This window comes from Excalfactoria chinensis, chromosome 6 (assembly GCF_039878825.1).
Source record: "Excalfactoria chinensis isolate bCotChi1 chromosome 6, bCotChi1.hap2, whole genome shotgun sequence".
Taxonomy (NCBI): domain Eukaryota; kingdom Metazoa; phylum Chordata; class Aves; order Galliformes; family Phasianidae; genus Excalfactoria; species Excalfactoria chinensis.
In genome coordinates this window covers 23,026,770-23,044,062 of record NC_092830.1, presented here as the reverse complement: position 1 = coordinate 23,044,062, position 17,293 = coordinate 23,026,770, and the positions used below count along the sequence as shown (strand labels likewise).

At 35.3% G+C, this 17,293-nt stretch overlaps 1 protein-coding gene across 1 annotated transcript in view; it reads right to left on the bottom strand.

The window, feature by feature from the left end:
• Positions 1-4,009: 4,009 nt before the first annotated feature.
• HECTD2 (HECT domain E3 ubiquitin protein ligase 2) overlaps positions 4,010-17,293 on the bottom strand; it is a 34,570-nt gene continuing 21,286 nt past the window's right edge. Inside the window, exons 11-21 of the mRNA XM_072340672.1 lie at positions 16,260-16,356; positions 15,294-15,401; positions 14,657-14,789; positions 12,776-12,864; positions 11,222-11,380; positions 10,856-10,930; positions 9,759-9,846; positions 9,394-9,500; positions 8,104-8,219; positions 7,276-7,419; positions 4,010-6,472 (exon numbers count right to left, since the gene is read on the bottom strand). Of these exons, the coding sequence (XP_072196773.1) occupies positions 6,352-6,472; positions 7,276-7,419; positions 8,104-8,219; positions 9,394-9,500; positions 9,759-9,846; positions 10,856-10,930; positions 11,222-11,380; positions 12,776-12,864; positions 14,657-14,789; positions 15,294-15,401; positions 16,260-16,356 (1,237 nt within the window). The 3' untranslated portion in view covers positions 4,010-6,351. The remainder of the gene's footprint in view (positions 6,473-7,275; positions 7,420-8,103; positions 8,220-9,393; positions 9,501-9,758; positions 9,847-10,855; positions 10,931-11,221; positions 11,381-12,775; positions 12,865-14,656; positions 14,790-15,293; positions 15,402-16,259; positions 16,357-17,293) is intronic.

The following is a 17,293-nucleotide window of genomic DNA, read 5'->3' as shown; positions in this document are numbered from 1 at the left end:
TTGTACGATTGCATCTCTGCTGTATTATGAAAGACAGTAGATCTTGAAGACAGCAATGGCAGCAGCAGTGTGAAAAGAACATGGGTTGTTGCTGTAAGTGATGACAGAAGGAATTAGCCAGGAATTGGTTCTGCTGTATGGAAGTAGTAATTTCTTCTTCACAGTACACCTACAAGTAGGGAAAATTCTGCTGAACGCATGATTAAGTATAGCATCTGTGCTTATGGCATATAATTAATAACCTCTGCAAATAAAGTCAGCAACAAATAAATTGAGAGAAGAGAAAGGATAAATTAAGTATACGTTAGCACTGTAAGAAATAGATCTGATGCAAGAGTTGGTGCCTCGGATGGGGAAGGGAAAACCATTAATTTAATTTCTTCTTTAGAAAGAAGTATGATATGAAAAATGACACAAGCAATTGCAATGTCAGATTCACAAACACAGTGTATATGAAGTGCAAGCCTTGCAAACTTCTACAAATGAAATGAACCCCCAAATAAAGTTTGTGCATGATGGAGGAAAAAAATCAAGCAAAGCTCAGAAAAATCCAGTAATATCAGCTTAGTTTAAAACATTACTCTTATTGCATCCTTCATATTTGGTTACTGGCAATGCCAATGCCAAATCCATTGAACGAGGATGAGGATACACTGCTTTAAGCATAGCTGAGCTGATGCTGTCCAACAGCTTTGATCATAGGATGATAATTAACTTTTAAAAGGAGCACAGGAAAATAAATCCTTGTCTTCTAAACTCATTTTATTCCAGTTTTGGTCCTGTGCCTGAGATGTTGACCAAGAGTAAAGATGACAAAAAAGAATTCACTGTTTGAACTGAAGAATTTATGGATATTGAATATTTCAGTGTAAGAAATACATTTTAAAACTCTGTAGGCATATGAAGGCCATTGCCAATGGAAATCAGGTGAGCATGGGTTATGAGATGATCAATAGAACAAATGCAAACAGCCTCTCAGAAATTCAAACACAGCTTTATCATAATACCCTGGGAGATTGCACTCCCCACCTGGCAACTACTGGAGCAAAGTAATGATTAACGTGAAATCCTTTCCATAGATTTAGAGTAATCTCCAGTAGCACATGCTACTCTAAGCAGAATTTTCACCTTCTAGAATGCTCAACTTGAGATAGAAGCTTAATGCATTCAAATCAATACACAGAGATACGCTACTGAATAGATTCTGAGCCCTGAAACAAAACCACCCAAACCAAAATGCAATTAGGTTGTTCATAAGCAACACGCCCAAACTGAAATTATTACCTTAAAAGCTTCAGTTTGCATGAATATCAAATGCTTCCAGTGCTTGGGAAAGCTTTTCTTTCACTGCAAAACAATTACCACACAAGTTAGAGTTCTGAGGGAACAGTGAGGCAGAACACTGTATTGATGTCAGTGTAAGCAGACAGTTCTGTAAAGCGTGATGCATTTGTGCACGTGGAAAAGTCCTCCCTCCCTCTTTTGGCTTTTACTTTATTATTTATTTCAAAATTACCTTTGTTTTGTTTTTCCTCCCAGCCAACTTCCTCTCTATTCTTAATAGAGCAGCCATAGAAATTCTCTGAAGTTCTCTCAAAGCCAGTAAAGGGCTACAAAGAAATGTGCCTCAAAATGTGTGAAATGACTTTCTAGGAAAAAATCCTATCAGCATTAAGAAATAAACTAACCTGTCTGAAATTTAACATGCTAATCAGCTTGTTGGAAAAGCAAAAAATATACTCTTATCTTTATGAAATGTACTCTTATTTTTATGATGGCTTGATAGAAATACAGATTCATTTAAGAAAGAAGGTCACTGATCATTTAAAATTGGAAGATAACTGGCTTCTCCCAACTATTTCTATTTCCTCTTGTGAAAATCATAGAGAAGTTTGAGGCTGTGCTTGCTTTCTTATGTAATATACTCTAATTTTCAGAGGTAGTGTTTACCTCCTGTAATCAGTTCTGGCTTGCGTGAACTTATCCCACCCTTCCAGATTTATTGAACAACTACTCCACCTTCTCTTCAGAGACACAGTCTCCCCATCTTCATTGATCTCAGAGTTCTGTCCTAAGCAGGCTGTTCCAAAAGCAATGCCTCATATTTTTTTTCCATAGAAGCTACAGTTGATAGATACAAAGACCACAGTTACACCATTTGATAGAGCAAATTCTCAGCGACAAAAGGCTCTTTTTCAACATAGTCACCACCACTAGTTCTGCATTTTTGCCAGTGATGAACCAGAGTTGCATGCCATGCTCATGAACATCTGCACCAACAGAGGTGACCCACTGTCTCTGTCACCACCTCTGAAACATACCACCCACTGCCTCACTGTGCTCACATCCATTGTTTGGGCTCCGTATTCAGTAAGCACCAATGAGTGCCATTTTTTCCTGCATGGAAGAATTCAGCGACACATCTTTGTCTCACACGTGCTTCTATGTCATTTGCCATTGTGTCAAACTGCCCCTCTGCTCCCACCCATCACATGCCAACATGTAATGGAACAGATTCAGGAAGGTTCATCTCTACTGCCATACCACCAACATCCACCTCTGACATCACGGGCCAACATAATAAGCTAGGAGGCACTATTTTCAGAGCAGTCCTCAAATGTAGTTTGTAGAACAAACTACTTTTGAACCAAGTATCTACTGTATGGTTATGAATGCAACCACTCCAGGAAAAAAAAAATAAAAATCAAATCACACTATAATAGCCCTTTGCTGTTCCTGTTCCCTTGTGATGTTTTAAGTAATGCCGTTGGGGTTTAAAGATCCTAATAAGAATTTAATTAAAAATTTGAAACATGAACATCTCCAAGGGCCTATTTTCCCCTCATTAATTTAACAACAAAGTGTACCTGAATATGAATTCAAACATTTTTAACACACACAAGTAAGGCATCTGCAGCAGTCCAAGCAATTGTTATTGCTCTGAATGCTATGAAACTTTAGAAGTAGAAAGAATTTCAGCATATACACTAACAATGATTCTGAGGGAAAAAAATCAAACTAGAATAGAAAACTAATTTCTTTTTCCTCTCAATCAAATATCTTGGAAGGGATATGGGTGCTGCAGCAGGAAAAACAAATACTCTTACATTATTGCTCCTTATGACATGAAAGTGACCTCTAAGGGAGCTGTGAGATCTTTCAGTGTTTTTAGGGGAGGATTCTGAAATAATATTAAATACCTCTGTGAGAAACAACAATACAGGATTTGTTTTTGAAGCAAGTCAGCCAGTATCATCACCAATTACAATTAATGAGAAAGAACCTCATTATTTTTGGCAAAAAAAAAAAAAAAAAAAAAAAAAAAAAAGCAGGAAAAAACAAACACCACCAAAAAAAGGAAATATACCATTATGGTTCTAAGCCGCAACACCATCCAACACCTATTTGGAATAAGACAAAGCAAGCTAAGCCTTATAACCTCTTTCTAAACATCAGCCCTGAGGCTATCTGTTCCCAGTGTAAAGTCTCTTATCTATCCCAATATGCATTAGAGAGTTTTCATGGAAGGAGAAGGTACTTTCAAGAGCCAGCCTGGGATATTAGCAGCTTATTTCTCTCATCCATTTTCATTTACTAATTTGTATCTGCCGATTTTGTTTATCTGGAAAGACTAGTGACAAATGTATATGAAGAAAAGTTACATTTTCAAAAATGATTTTCTGAAGAATATTTATATTTCTTATCTAAAATGTCTAATCTTAGTTAAGGGGAAAGTCTGACATCTCATTAAGTGATTTTGATCCTCCTCTTTACTGCCATCTGTAGGTAACTCAAAGGAGATGAGCAGCAAGTTTAAATCTGGTCATATGTCAGTCCCATGATGGGGACCTGCAGAGATGGGCAAGCACGCTGTCCTTGCTCCCTGTCCTTCCTGATTTAAACATTCCTGAAGAAAGACAAAAAGAGAAAAGCAGAGCTGTAGATCATGCTTTCAATCCCATTATGATACATTCTAAAATCTGAAATCAAACTAATAAGACCAGGAATTGAAATATTTGATTTAATGACTGCACAATTTTAATACATAAAAATAGATACTTAAGAATGAACAAGTTTGTACAAACCAGATTTCTTTTGTATGTTACAAAACAATGATGGAGAATTAAAAAATAAAAGTTACTGGATTACAGGCAAGGCAAAAGAATGAAAAAAACAGGGAGGAAAAGTTCTAAAATGATCAGAGGTTTGTTTCATAAATACAGTGCAATGCTTTCATTTAACAAATACAAAAGGGTACTATTTATCAACATCAGGAAATATATAAAATGTTATTGAATGACCATCTTATCTAAAAACCAATGCAAATACAATAGCTTTTTTAGAATTCTGAGGTAATATTACACAGTAAAATCAAAAAAGCATTAATAAATATAACTAAACCCAAGGCAAAGTGCAATTCAGTGAAAATAAAATAAAGCTTTTATTTTAACAGTAATAGATAAATAGTTATTAAAAGTGGGCTCCAGCCATAAAAAAATACTTTGGCTAATTCGCCGTGTTTTCAGATAAACTGTATAGATATTTATTCACAAGCCGACATTCCATAAGCCCAGTTCTGTAAAGAAGGGAAAGGGAGGGGGGTGTTTGCAGCAGTGAGTGTTTCATCTGTTTCTTCATGTGAAATATTGTAAATTCAAATATATTTTAACTCTCCATTCAAGAGCTACAATGTAAAATGCATGAGTTTGAAGAGCTGCTTTTAAATTGCTCTGCGCTAACACAGCTTTGTCCCAAGCTGAAGTCAATAGAAATTTTAATATCAATTTTGAGTAAAGCACAACCAACAGTGCCAAATATCGTAAGAGCCTCTACTATTTATCTCTCCTTCAATAAAACTGTAAAATCATCAGTAACTTCTCTAGGAAAGAGAATAAAGTTCACACTTAGCTGCTGAGGAAACCACGCTACAGCTCTGAAACTACAAATTAGGAAGATTAATTTGTAGATCATGTGAAACTCTGTTGGTTGTAGAAGAAAAAAAGCACTCTTACTACAAATAAATAATTGAGCACAGACATAACAAGCTATTTAAGCATCCAGCTCCCAGCAAAAGTCAAATGGGAAGACTGACAAATTGGATGCCTAAATATTTTGAAAGATCTGGGCCTCGTTCAAATGAAAGAAAGATCCATAGAACACACAGTAGCTATTGATATTATAAAGATTTCTATACTGCATGCTGATAAATTCTTTCAATGTAATGAATAAAACTTAGACTTTACAATTACACCTGCATTTTAGAACCAGTATCTTCTCCAGCTCCTAATTTACTAGTTCAGAACACTCGCACCAAGAATTGTTTTCATGTAGCTGTGAAGTGAAAACCACAGAACACTGCATTTAAACATTTAAAGACTAACATTTAAAGATCAAATGCTGGCCTTCAGGCTAAGGAGATCTTCAACATTCTTCCGTTATTGCATTCACTTAGCTTACTTGATATTTTCATAACATTTCCTGACAAATCAGTTTTCCATGTGTTGCAGATTTCATTATTTTCCTGAAATATTTGAACTTATGTGGAATTTACATTAAATATCTGGCTTTGCTTACCATGACATTAGAGTAGATATGATTAGTTGCCATCAGTTTCATAGAACAAAATGGAGAAGTCGCTTAGTACCTTTAGCTAGCCTTGACTCCCTCATGGTGAATACAGTACCTTTTAACATTCTCTGTACAGTCGATGTGGCTGATTTGAAAAAGCCAAATATAGAACATTTAATACCTCTTATTAATAAAAAATATTTTTAGCAGTAAATGGCACTATCAAAACTTATTTGTTCACAGGCAGTTATTTACATGCTTCTTACACAGCCTGTTTAACTGAGAAGGAAACCAGAATATTAAAACTGCATACATTTTATAAAGACTAAAATTCCTATTTGCTGTTGGAAAAAATATGGCTACATGCTGTAAGTTATATATTTTCTACTATTTATATTAATGGAAAACATACCATCACTGGGACTAGCTAATGAAGAAATATTCTGTATACTGTTTCCCAGATGGATACACACGATGTAAAGTAATTACAATTGAAGATAAAGTGCTATTGAGAGATAAAAAGGGAAACAACATATAGCTTACAAAATTTTCTTCATCAGGTTTCTTTTACCAAATAGGTTAGTTTCCAGTATGAAGAAAATTACTTTCTGTGACAAAGCAAGCAGTGAATGTATTGCCGTTAAGAACCACACACTTAATACTGAATTTAAAAATATGTATGTTGGATAAGACTTGCACAGTACAGAGACAACAAAAAGCTTAAAGGCACAATTAGAGAAGAGTGAGTGCTACATAACAATGCTGTTTTTGAAGTATTTTGCTTTATTCTAGGCCAAACCCTTCTGCATTTGAAATTCCAATGATCAACTTTTGCTTCAACTCTTTCTTGTTCTTATAAGGAGGGAGACAGAGCTGGTTGAAACAGGTATGGGCCACGGGCAACCTAAAAGAGAAATAAAACCAATCTCTTGTTTAATAATACAACAGAAGCAGGGCACTGTGATCTGCCAATGTATTTTTATTTAAACAATATTTAAGTAAGAAACCGTGTAAAAGAAACATCACAAATAGCACTACTCATATGCACCTCAGGTACTTGGATGAAATTTGCCTGCCTCTTCCTCCCCAGCTTTCTTTCTCTGCCTCTTTTAAGTTGTAAACATATGGACCTGGGGTTTTCAAAGTCCAAGTAACCACGAGACTTCAAAATTAGTCTTTTTCTATATAAAATCTGAGTATAATCAGAATTCTCCACATAAGGGAGGAAGCTCAGACACAGAGCGCATACAAACAAATCTAGATGAACCACAGTTACTCTAAGGACAGAAATCAGAAAGTTTTTTCTGGTATAATACATCCTTGTGGACATATGTCTCTGGCAAGAACGCTGAGGAGCTGAGTGAAGCCCTGGAAAAAGACCAGTTCACAAGCTCTGGTATGGGACAGCAGCATTCTAAGTTTTAAGTGTCTTCTGAAAGTTGAGATCTGAATGTTGTCACTTAGGAATAATTAAACGGTTTCTTTGAATTTCAGGTCTCAAAACGCAAACACTGACTAAAAACTTGAATCTAACATAATAGATTTATGCAATCAATACATTTAATAACATTTTGAAGATAAATTAATGAACCTTGTGCATTAGTTTGCTCTTCTTTAAGAAGGCATTCAAAAACAACAATCAACTCATAGAATATAATCAAAAAACAAAAAATGGAAAAAATCCACCAACAGCAGAAGACTACTTACCAATTAGTGGATGTTTCACTCTTTGAAATCTTGAAATTCAAATCAGCCATACCTCCCACAGGTACTCTATCACTTCCTGTAGCAAAGTGCAGTAACTTTTTTTGAAGGTCAAGAGAAAATCCAAGTACAACATCCCAGAAGTATCTGTGTTCAGGGGCAGGAGAAGAAAATGGTTTATGGTGCAATATCCTGACAAAGATGTGTTAGGATATAATATAACAGAAAGTATATGATGAATTGACACTAATTAGAAATTATTTAATGTATTACATAGCATGTTAGTAGTACCCTAATATTCAAGGTTAAAAAAATCCTCAAGGACTTGAAAAGCACCACGTTTCATGAATATTATAATAGCATATTGGCAAATGATGCCCAAATCTATTCTATTAAAGAAATAAATAAAACTGCTTCATATGAAGTAGAATTGATGAAAAATGAAATTGAATGAGAACATTTTTGTAAGACTGGATAACAAAACTAAAGACTCAGATTTCACTTTTGGGGATTTTAAGCTTCTTTAAAACAAACGAAAACAAAAAAAACAAACAACAACACGAAGAAACCTCATGTCTTCATTTCCAACTAATTACATAATCTTAAAAGTTCATTCTAGCAACACAGTACATCTTTAAGGCTTTCTTCCTATTTATACAGACTCTGTTTTGTTGTGTCTAAAAAAGTAATTTAACAGCATTTGCATTATTTGGAAATAAGCTTTTTCAAACATCAATAATTTATGATCCACTTTCAGATAACAGATTATTCCAACAACCTACCATGCTATGCTGATTTTAAAGTTTAGAAAGAACAAACCATTAAGCTTACCGTATAGTAACATCAGTTTTCTGGTAGCCCTCATATTGGGTACTTCGCTGTAAGGCAGACATATCCAGCTCAGGACTACCACAAACAAGAATTTCTACTTCTTCAGGACGAAGCAGCTGCCAGAAGTTTAATACAGAAATTTATTTCCATTAAAGATAAGAAATAATGCTATTAGAATCAGATTCTTTGCATGATTGAAAATTTGAAAGAATATACAATATACAAGAATATACAATACAATTTGTAAGTTAAATGCATACATATTTTGATAGAAAAAAAAAAATGCTTCAATTGAAATTGGAGGAATCTTTTGTTACGTTATATAATACAAAACAAAATTAAGGGATAACAAATTTTCCTTTTGTTCTTCACTTCCTTTTCATTCCTAAGTTTATTACAGTAACTTGTCTTCCAATTAGATTACAATGAGATCATGAAGAAAATAAAGTTTTACACCTGGCATTCAGAAGGAGTATCTTGACTTTATTTTAAACAATCTCCATTACACTTGCATTGAAAATCCAGATGTAATCAGCAGCAGCTGACAGAGCTTACTTCGTTGTACTTACTGCTGTGCAAAGCACATAATAATGAATCATGTTTTGCAATCACTAAGCATACTACAGTAAAACCTACTTCTTATTCATTTACTACATCATCTTTTAAATGCCTGAAAATAATTCATTACACTTCAATGGATTATCATTCTTGCTGAAACTTCCCTGCAGTAAATCACATTCCACTTCACTGAAAGTCTGCCATACTTGTTTAACTTCATAGGAATGTGAAAATTCTCATGAAAATTGTAAGTGCTGCTTCTTTCTCTTCTTACTGCAGAAGGAACAACGTAAAACACAAAATAAAAAAATAAAATCCAAAAGCCAAATACGACTGAATATACAACAACATTTAACCTCAGCCTCATTGAAAAGTTCTTTCTGCAAAAAGTAATGTGATTCTCAGAGAATTCACCCAATACACTCTGACATATTTTTCTCTGATGCTCACAACTGTAGTAAGTGCAGAAAAGTTCTGTAAACCACACATGAGAGCTTTTGAATTGCCCTTAAATACGTACTGATCAACATAATGTGGAGCTTTATTTACTTGTAGTATTCCATTAAAAGCAGGTATCAGCTGATTGCCTACTTAATTCTCCTTTTCAGCTATACCCATTGACTGAGTCTTTATCAATCCTAGAGCGTGAGGTACCAGTTGAGGTACTAAGTTATATAATTTAGGATATGATCACACATTTGAAACAGAAGTGATATTTTCTCTCATTCTTACCAGTAATGCATATGAAGCACAGACACTGTGAAATCCATAATAGAAAGCTGCAAATTGTTTGTAGATTGATTTATTAAGAAGAAAATCAACATAAAGTTGTACATATTCTAAAAAAGAGAAAAAACAATTTTGTTAGATCGTAATAATTTAAGCAGCCATTTGTAGTGCTCTTCAAAATTGCACTGAACTAAAAAAAAAAAAAGAATGCCCTTTGTTTTATATACTATTAAATTGTTAGGCATACTAGAAAGGACTACAGGAATTTAGTTTTCATACTTTCTTATGCAAAACTAACGTTCATAATAAGTGAAAAATTGGTAAGCTTTATACTGCCAAATGTGAGTAGCTAACATGTATTGAAGTACCTTTCCTATTTTGATTGGTGACAGGAATTTTATCCCCATTTGGCTTTAGGTTGTAAGATTTTATAACACCAAATTCTTCCTGAAAAACCTGGAGAAAGAAAGAACTGAAGTTCAGTACTTTAAGCATTCAAATGTTTGTAAATTACAAAGCTTGTATGTCTTTCTTCTCTCTCTTAAACACGTTTTAATCCTGTGGTGGTTTGTTGTTGTTTTTTTTTGTTTTGTTTTGTTTTTAGTTAAGTACTAAAGTTTTCAACAAAGTGCTTAAGAAAATCTGTATTCAAAGTAGAAAAATTGTCCCCATTAATCAGCGACCTACCAAACTGCAGGCTGTGGATTCAAAATCCAAATTTAAAAGAATACATTTCTAAGAACAACTTAGGAGTATAAAATATAATTAAGGTGTTTCTTCCATTGTAGCTCTCTAGGAACTCAAAAACAGCTACTTTACAAAAGTTCTCACATAGTTGCATAATAACGAAATAAAAAGCCAAGGCAAAAAAAAAAAGTCAATACAAGTCCAACACGAGTTCCTAAACTGGCATGAAATTTTACTAAATAACATGCACCCTAAAACAATGAATAACTGAAAAAGCCCTTCTCAGCTGAATAGAAATACAGTCATTTCATACATATACAGGTCTGGCAAAACTATTGAGCAAGCAAGTATAGGCTATGAGAGATTGCCTGGAAAAAGCATAGAAATTGGCAGGAGTAAGCTCTGTCTAGAACTTGAGTTAGACAGAAAAGGCATTATTTTGCAGCCAGATTAATTCCACAAAAGCAGATCACTGACTGCAAAGTCAACATTAGAACAAACAAAGAACTGTAATGGTACCAGTAGTTGGGTATGGGTGCCTGGCAGTCAATGCTCACATCCACTTACACCGTCAAGGAACAACAGCTTAAAGTCCCATAATGAAGCCAGTCTCTACCCACCCCAAGCACTAGACTGATTCTTGAAGCAAGCTTTAATGCTCGCGAAGGTATCTTACAAACAAAAACCAATCATATGGTAATAGACCACTCCACTGCAGAAACATTGGTAAAATTACTGAACTAGTTTGAGAATCACTTATAGTTGAGTACTTAATGACCTGAAAGGTGGAGTAAAAGTCCTCTTCAACATTGCCTTCATAGGACAGAAGTTCACTCAGTCCGTGGGCTAATTCCTACAATACAAATACAACCTCTTAGGAAACAAAGCAAACTGATGTACTTTGCAAGCATGTGCCAAAATTACTCTTTATAAAATAACCTGGAAAAAGCTGCACATTCAAAGTGAGTATGTAGAAAAACGCACAAAAACAAAATACATGGAGAGGTTACATTTTCAACAGAAAAAGACAGACTATATCAATTGGTGATAAAGAGTCATTCTGAAACAGTCTATAATTCAAGTATTTATTACAAACAGAACAGGTTCTAAACAGGCAATTTAGCCTCTAAAGCTTAATACTTACAGGCATTATCTGAAATAGGTCATCTAATGTGACGTCACAGATGCCCACAAGTGTGTTATGATCACAGGGAACAATAGGAGGACTCAAAAGTTTCTTGTAACAACAAGGTGGGAAACGAATATCCAAGGTGATGCTATTATAGACAGCAAGGCCCATAAGCTATACGTATCAAATATTAAGGACAAAATCCGCATATATTTATCACAGTTCACATTTTAAGTAACTTCTTTAAAACGTGGTAAAGAAACTGAAGAAATGGAAGTTATTTAAATTTTCTTGGACAGATGTTACTTTAAACCACAATTTTGTAATAGTGTTAAGTAGTAGCTAAAATGGTCAAATGAGGCATGTTGCCAAAACACTTGAAAATCTTTATCACTTTCTCTACAAGCGTTTCCTGAAGAAACTGTTCCAACATACTGTTATGAAAAAACTTTCTGTTCTGCTTCTTAAAAGAGAAATACAGATGTGTACATCTTTAATAATAAAAAACAAATAATCTAGAGAGTTATCAATATAGAAATTTTTCTTTGAAATGCATTTAAAAGCGTAGTGACAAACCTGCACTGGCACTACAGCTAATCAGCTAGCGCACTGAAGTGTACCTGGTGACACACTGTAATTCCAGAATTTGGGTCAAGTGGGGACAGGAAGAGAGTAGGCTACCGCTCTTGTTTAAAAAAGTCTGCATATACTACAAACAGATCCCTCCTCTTAGACTTGTGTTTGTTAGTACCAGGTTTGCTATTACAGCCTTCTGTACTCATGTTAATTAGTACTGAATAGCTTAAGTTTTATGCACTGCACTTCATTTTTTTTATTTCATAGCAGGTACTCTATCCTCAGCAAGTCATTGCATACAGCCATCAAGGACTGGCCATGATAAATGAGAAAATGTCACCCATGCCCCTGTGATATTTAAAGAAGGCATAAAAACAAAAAATGACAATTATCTGAATGAACAGGTCATAGTAAAAACGTGAAATTATTATAAAAGAAATAGAAGAATCTGGTTCACGATTCAGCTTCCTATTAGTAAAATGGAGGCATCACCCACCACCTCATCTTAGTGAAGTTACAGGACTATATCAGCATTAACTGTTTGTCTGAGGACTCTAAATTAGCACAACAGAAGACCTAGGAACAATTTCATGCTCATGTGGAAAACACCTGGTTTAAAACAAAACAAAACCAGCAGAAGGTCACATATGTCCCAGTAGGAACTTAAAAGATTAACGAACCCAGGGACAATTATAGCTACTGAATGAAAGCCTGAAGTGAAGAACATAAAAATAATTACAACTTATACACAATAAAGTTGCGCATGTAATCTTATTTCCACTATTTTCTGACTGTAAAATGTACCATGTACCCATAACAACCTTTTTCTTCCTACTTTTTCTTTAGTCTACTTGCTTAAACGTCATTTTTTATACATTTAAAATGGAACACATTTGTATGTATGTCAGAATGAGTTCTGATCAGACCTTCATGTCTTTATCCCTGTAATCAAATCACTGCTTCTTTAGCACTGTCATGAGGACAAAAGGATACAGCTCCAACTAGTCGGAATTCCGAATAGTTATCGCACTTAAAGCTGCTGAACCAATGGCAGTGAGAGTCCTTGTGGTATGTGAACATGCCTGCAGAAGAGAAAAGCTGCACTTCAAAAAGACTTATCCACGTGCCTCATAATCTGTGCGATCAGAAATGTAACTGACCAACTAATTACCCTGCTGCAGTCAATCTCTTGTAATAGCAGATGACAATCATAAAAAGTGTTGGCATGAATCCCACGACATAGACGCCACAAACTTTAACATCTTAGAATTGAAACCTGTGAAATTTTATCTTGCAAATACACGAGCATCAAAGGGTATGCTTCATAGTTACCTATCCAAAAAGTATACTAAAGTAATTTCAAAAAGCCACACCACAAATACCCTAAAAGCACCACCCACTGGTCTAAATTACAAGCTATATCCCATCAAAATCAAAACTATAAACTAGCTTGACTGATATTTGCTTTAGATACAGGTTGTTCTGTTTTAAAGAGTAAAAGAAAGCAAAAACCCACACAAAAGCTTTAAGATACCCAGGCAAGAAGCAGCTCTCAGACAAAAAAAGACAGTGCAGTCGAGGTTAAGAGTGCACTAACAGCTTCTGACAAGCATCATTGATAACTTAAAATAACAACAGCAGACTATACAGTCCCCCCCCAGGGGATGCGAACACTTCTGAATTAAAGAATTTACATTTCAAAAAGAGGAAGCCTGCCAAAGCTGGTGAAAACTCTCAAATGTTTTCAAACTCATCAGTTACCAAGTTCTACTGACAACATATTTTTATTAACAGAATTGTCAAACTTACAGAATTATTCTCTCTCCACAAAAAGCCCTTTTCACTAGAGTAAGAACTTTAGGCAAATAATGATTTCAGCACATTTGAGCAGCTACTTCTGAGCCTTTAGAAGGAGGCCAATAAACAATCAAGCACCACGCATTTGAGGGACACAAACACTTCCAAAGACACACAAGCTCCTGGATTCTATCAACGACTATCAGAGGTGTTATGCTGAAGCCCCTGGAAATCAATGTTTCTAAATTTAAGTCAGCTTGGGAACACTTTAACACATTATAACATTAGTAATGTACCCATACGGAGCTGAGGAAAGCTGACTCATTTGTAAAAAATTAGTGTGGGGAAAAAAAAATCACCCAGTTCCACCTACAACAACATACAAGTACATTAAACTGCTGCTTTAAGAACATTCATTCATGTCTTTTGACTTCCTATTTACACAAAAACTCTCTCCCCCCTCTCCCTTGGGCCTGCAAATACTTATCTTACTCTATAAAAGAGTTGATGTTCTTCTCGCATTTGTCCAGATGTAAATCAAGACCCTGTCTCTGGATACAGCTGGAAACACTAACATAGCAGATATACCAGAGGAAAAAACTTCAAGAAAATATGAACTGCTACTCTTGAATCCACTCTCCCTTAGTACCCAGTATGCCCACTGGCATACTAACAAACCAAAAATGAGTCTCTGATAACTGAAATAATACTTAGTATGATTAAAGTCCTAAAAAGTTGAATCTCAGTTCCACAACTTTGAGTTGATTAGAGCTTTGTTCACCCTCTAATTTTGTTTTACAAGCAAAATGGAATTTCATTTTTTCAGCCATACTTGAACCTCCTTGTCCAAAGCCAAGATCTTGCCAGCTTTTCAGTACTTTTCACATTCTTCTCTTATTCCAAAAGCTCTTCTCATACTCATGACATAAAATTTTAACCTGCCTGCTTTCACTTTTTTTATCAGTTAGTAAATGACCAGCCTAGTATTGGAATAATGAATAATTCTTACCCATCAGTGTTTTAGTAATTTAAAATCAACACATTTTCAAGTTGTACTTAACATTCATACAGACTCACCGTAGTCTGGGTGAAAAATCTGGCGAATGAGAAGAAGAAACCATTCTTTTGTCAGGCCACCCATATCAAGACCAGCTTCTCCTACAAATGTGACTTTTAACTTCTTTTTCAAATCTGCTCTCTTCCTTGTGAGCTATCATAAAATATGAAGGGGGGAAAAAACAGAGGAGATTTAACATACTACCAGTATTTCTATCCATAGAGAACATGCTACTCTTGCTTTGTTTAAACTAGTAACTTGCATCACAAACTCTAGATGGCCAGTCTCTATTTGTGCTCCTATCATGGATCTGTATCCTTCAGTTTGATACTCATGCACTGTACTCATAGTACAAAAATTGCAAACAATCTCCCCCACTCCCCAACCCCCCCCACACACCCCATATAGTATCCAAACACATTTTCATTATGGGCTTAGTTATGGAACAGTTTAAGGACAGAAAATAAAGTTCTGGTTTTTTTTTAAATCTATTTTAGCAGCACTCCTACTGTGATGTGGTAATTCAGTTTCTTTTGTTTTGAATTACATAGCTATATTTCCTGTCTTAGCACAGGAAGATTTAAACATGACTGAAACTGATTTTTAAGTGCAATGACAATTTTGCAGCAACACACAATTTAATTTCATTTTTGATACCTCATCAAGTGAATCACTAACAAGGTGTGTCCTCCTCACTTTCACATTTAGGAACAACATATTCATGTCAGGTTTCTGTCTGCGAGAGACTTTATCCACAAGGCTTTGCTATTTGAATGAAAAAGAAACATGCTTGTAACAATTTCATTAAAAAAAACAAAGTGCCACACTTGTTAAACACAAGAAGTGCTTATCATCTTGCATTATAGACATTATCTTAATAAGACAGGTGTATGAATACATTCTAAGAGGTAAAAAGCAATGCAATCTCTTTTCTAGTGCAAACAACATTCACATAATGTAAAACTATCATGATACTTAAGTATGGCAAACATTTAAACTCCCTAAGTAGTTGAAAAGATTACTTAGCTATTTACAAGATACATCTCACAAGCCAGGGAGGGAGATGTGGTGCTGCCACTACTGATTAAACCAGTAATTGTTAACACCTGATGAAAGTTACCACCTAGACAGGCAGACAAAGCCTCTTTCAACATGTAAGAGGTTTCAATACCTCACCTGCACCTTGTGAACATACAGCTGTGTCTTGGTCTTCCATAACCCATATTCACAGAATAAAATAGGAAACAGACCAAAGTTCTTGGGGAATTTTTCTTCAAATTAAATCACTAACTTAGCATCATGGTTTCTTATCAAACCCAGTATATTAGGTTAGTCCCTCCAAAAGAAAAATGAACCAAAAGAAAGCCAACAACACATTTACAGCAACCCCTTTCCCCAACAATGACATTTAAAAGCATCTTAAAACTGAGCATATTAAAATGAAAATGCCTGAGAAGATCTAGCAAGGACCTTTGTGGACTACTACTAGTAAAACGGCTCACTTTCCCCCCCCCCCCCCCCAGATTAAAACTTGTGATGAAAGGCTGTATGGAATATTTAGCTAAGAAAAATTTTTAAAATGTCAATTGATTAGACAAACCCATTTATCACTAAATGACTTACCCGTGCAATACTTATCATTTGTTGTTCTGAATCCCTTTGAATAATAACTTTTTTCGCTGCTATAGAGATAATAAATGGGTATTGACAGAAAGAAAACCTGAATGATGAGAAAAAAAAAGACAAAACATTCCACTTTTAGAGACTGGCATAGTATTTGCTTTTTAAGAAAATATGAATCAATTTTTACCTTATCATTCAGTATTGTGGATTCATATATACATACTATGTCCTGGGCTGAAAAGGACCACAATGATCACCCAGTTCCAACCCCTTGCTATGTGCAGAGTCGCCAACCATCAGACCAAGCTGCCCAGAGCCACATCCAGCCTGGCCTTGAATGCCTCCAGGGATGGGGCACCCACAACCTCCTTGGGCAACCTGTTCCAGTGAGTCACCACCCTCTGTGTAAAAAACTTAGTCCTAATATCTAACCTAAACCTCCCCTGTCTGAGTTTAAGACCATTCCCCCTCACCCCCTCAGCCACAATGAGGTCTCCCCAAAGCCTTCTCTTCTCCAAGCTAAACAAACCTAATTCTCTCAAGCTTTCTCCATAGGCTAGATGCTCCAGCCCTCTGATCATCTCAGTGGTCCTCCTCTGGACTCATTCCAAGAGCTCTGCATCCTTCCTGTACTGTGGGCCCCAGTTCTGGGTACAGTACTGCTGATGGGGCCTCACAAGAGCTTAGCAGAGGAGACAATCACTTCTAATTTAAAATAATATAGAAGTAGCTGCTGGGTTGGTTTTTTGTTTTGTTTTTTCATGCATAAATAATGAATTAGAACTCAAACCATTTCATTAGAAATGCTACTAGGAATTCTACTTAGTAGTGATAAACATTCGGAATAAAATTCTTGAATTGTTAATCAGTAGGTCTAATAAAAAGCAGCCTCCACTTACAAATGTTAAGAAGTAACTTCTGCTTTAAATATTAAATCCTAATGGCTACAATGAATTAAGTAAAGTGAGAATATTCTATTAAAAACAAGCTGGGTAGTTATTTCAGCGTAGCACTCTTAGGTATACAGCAGATGT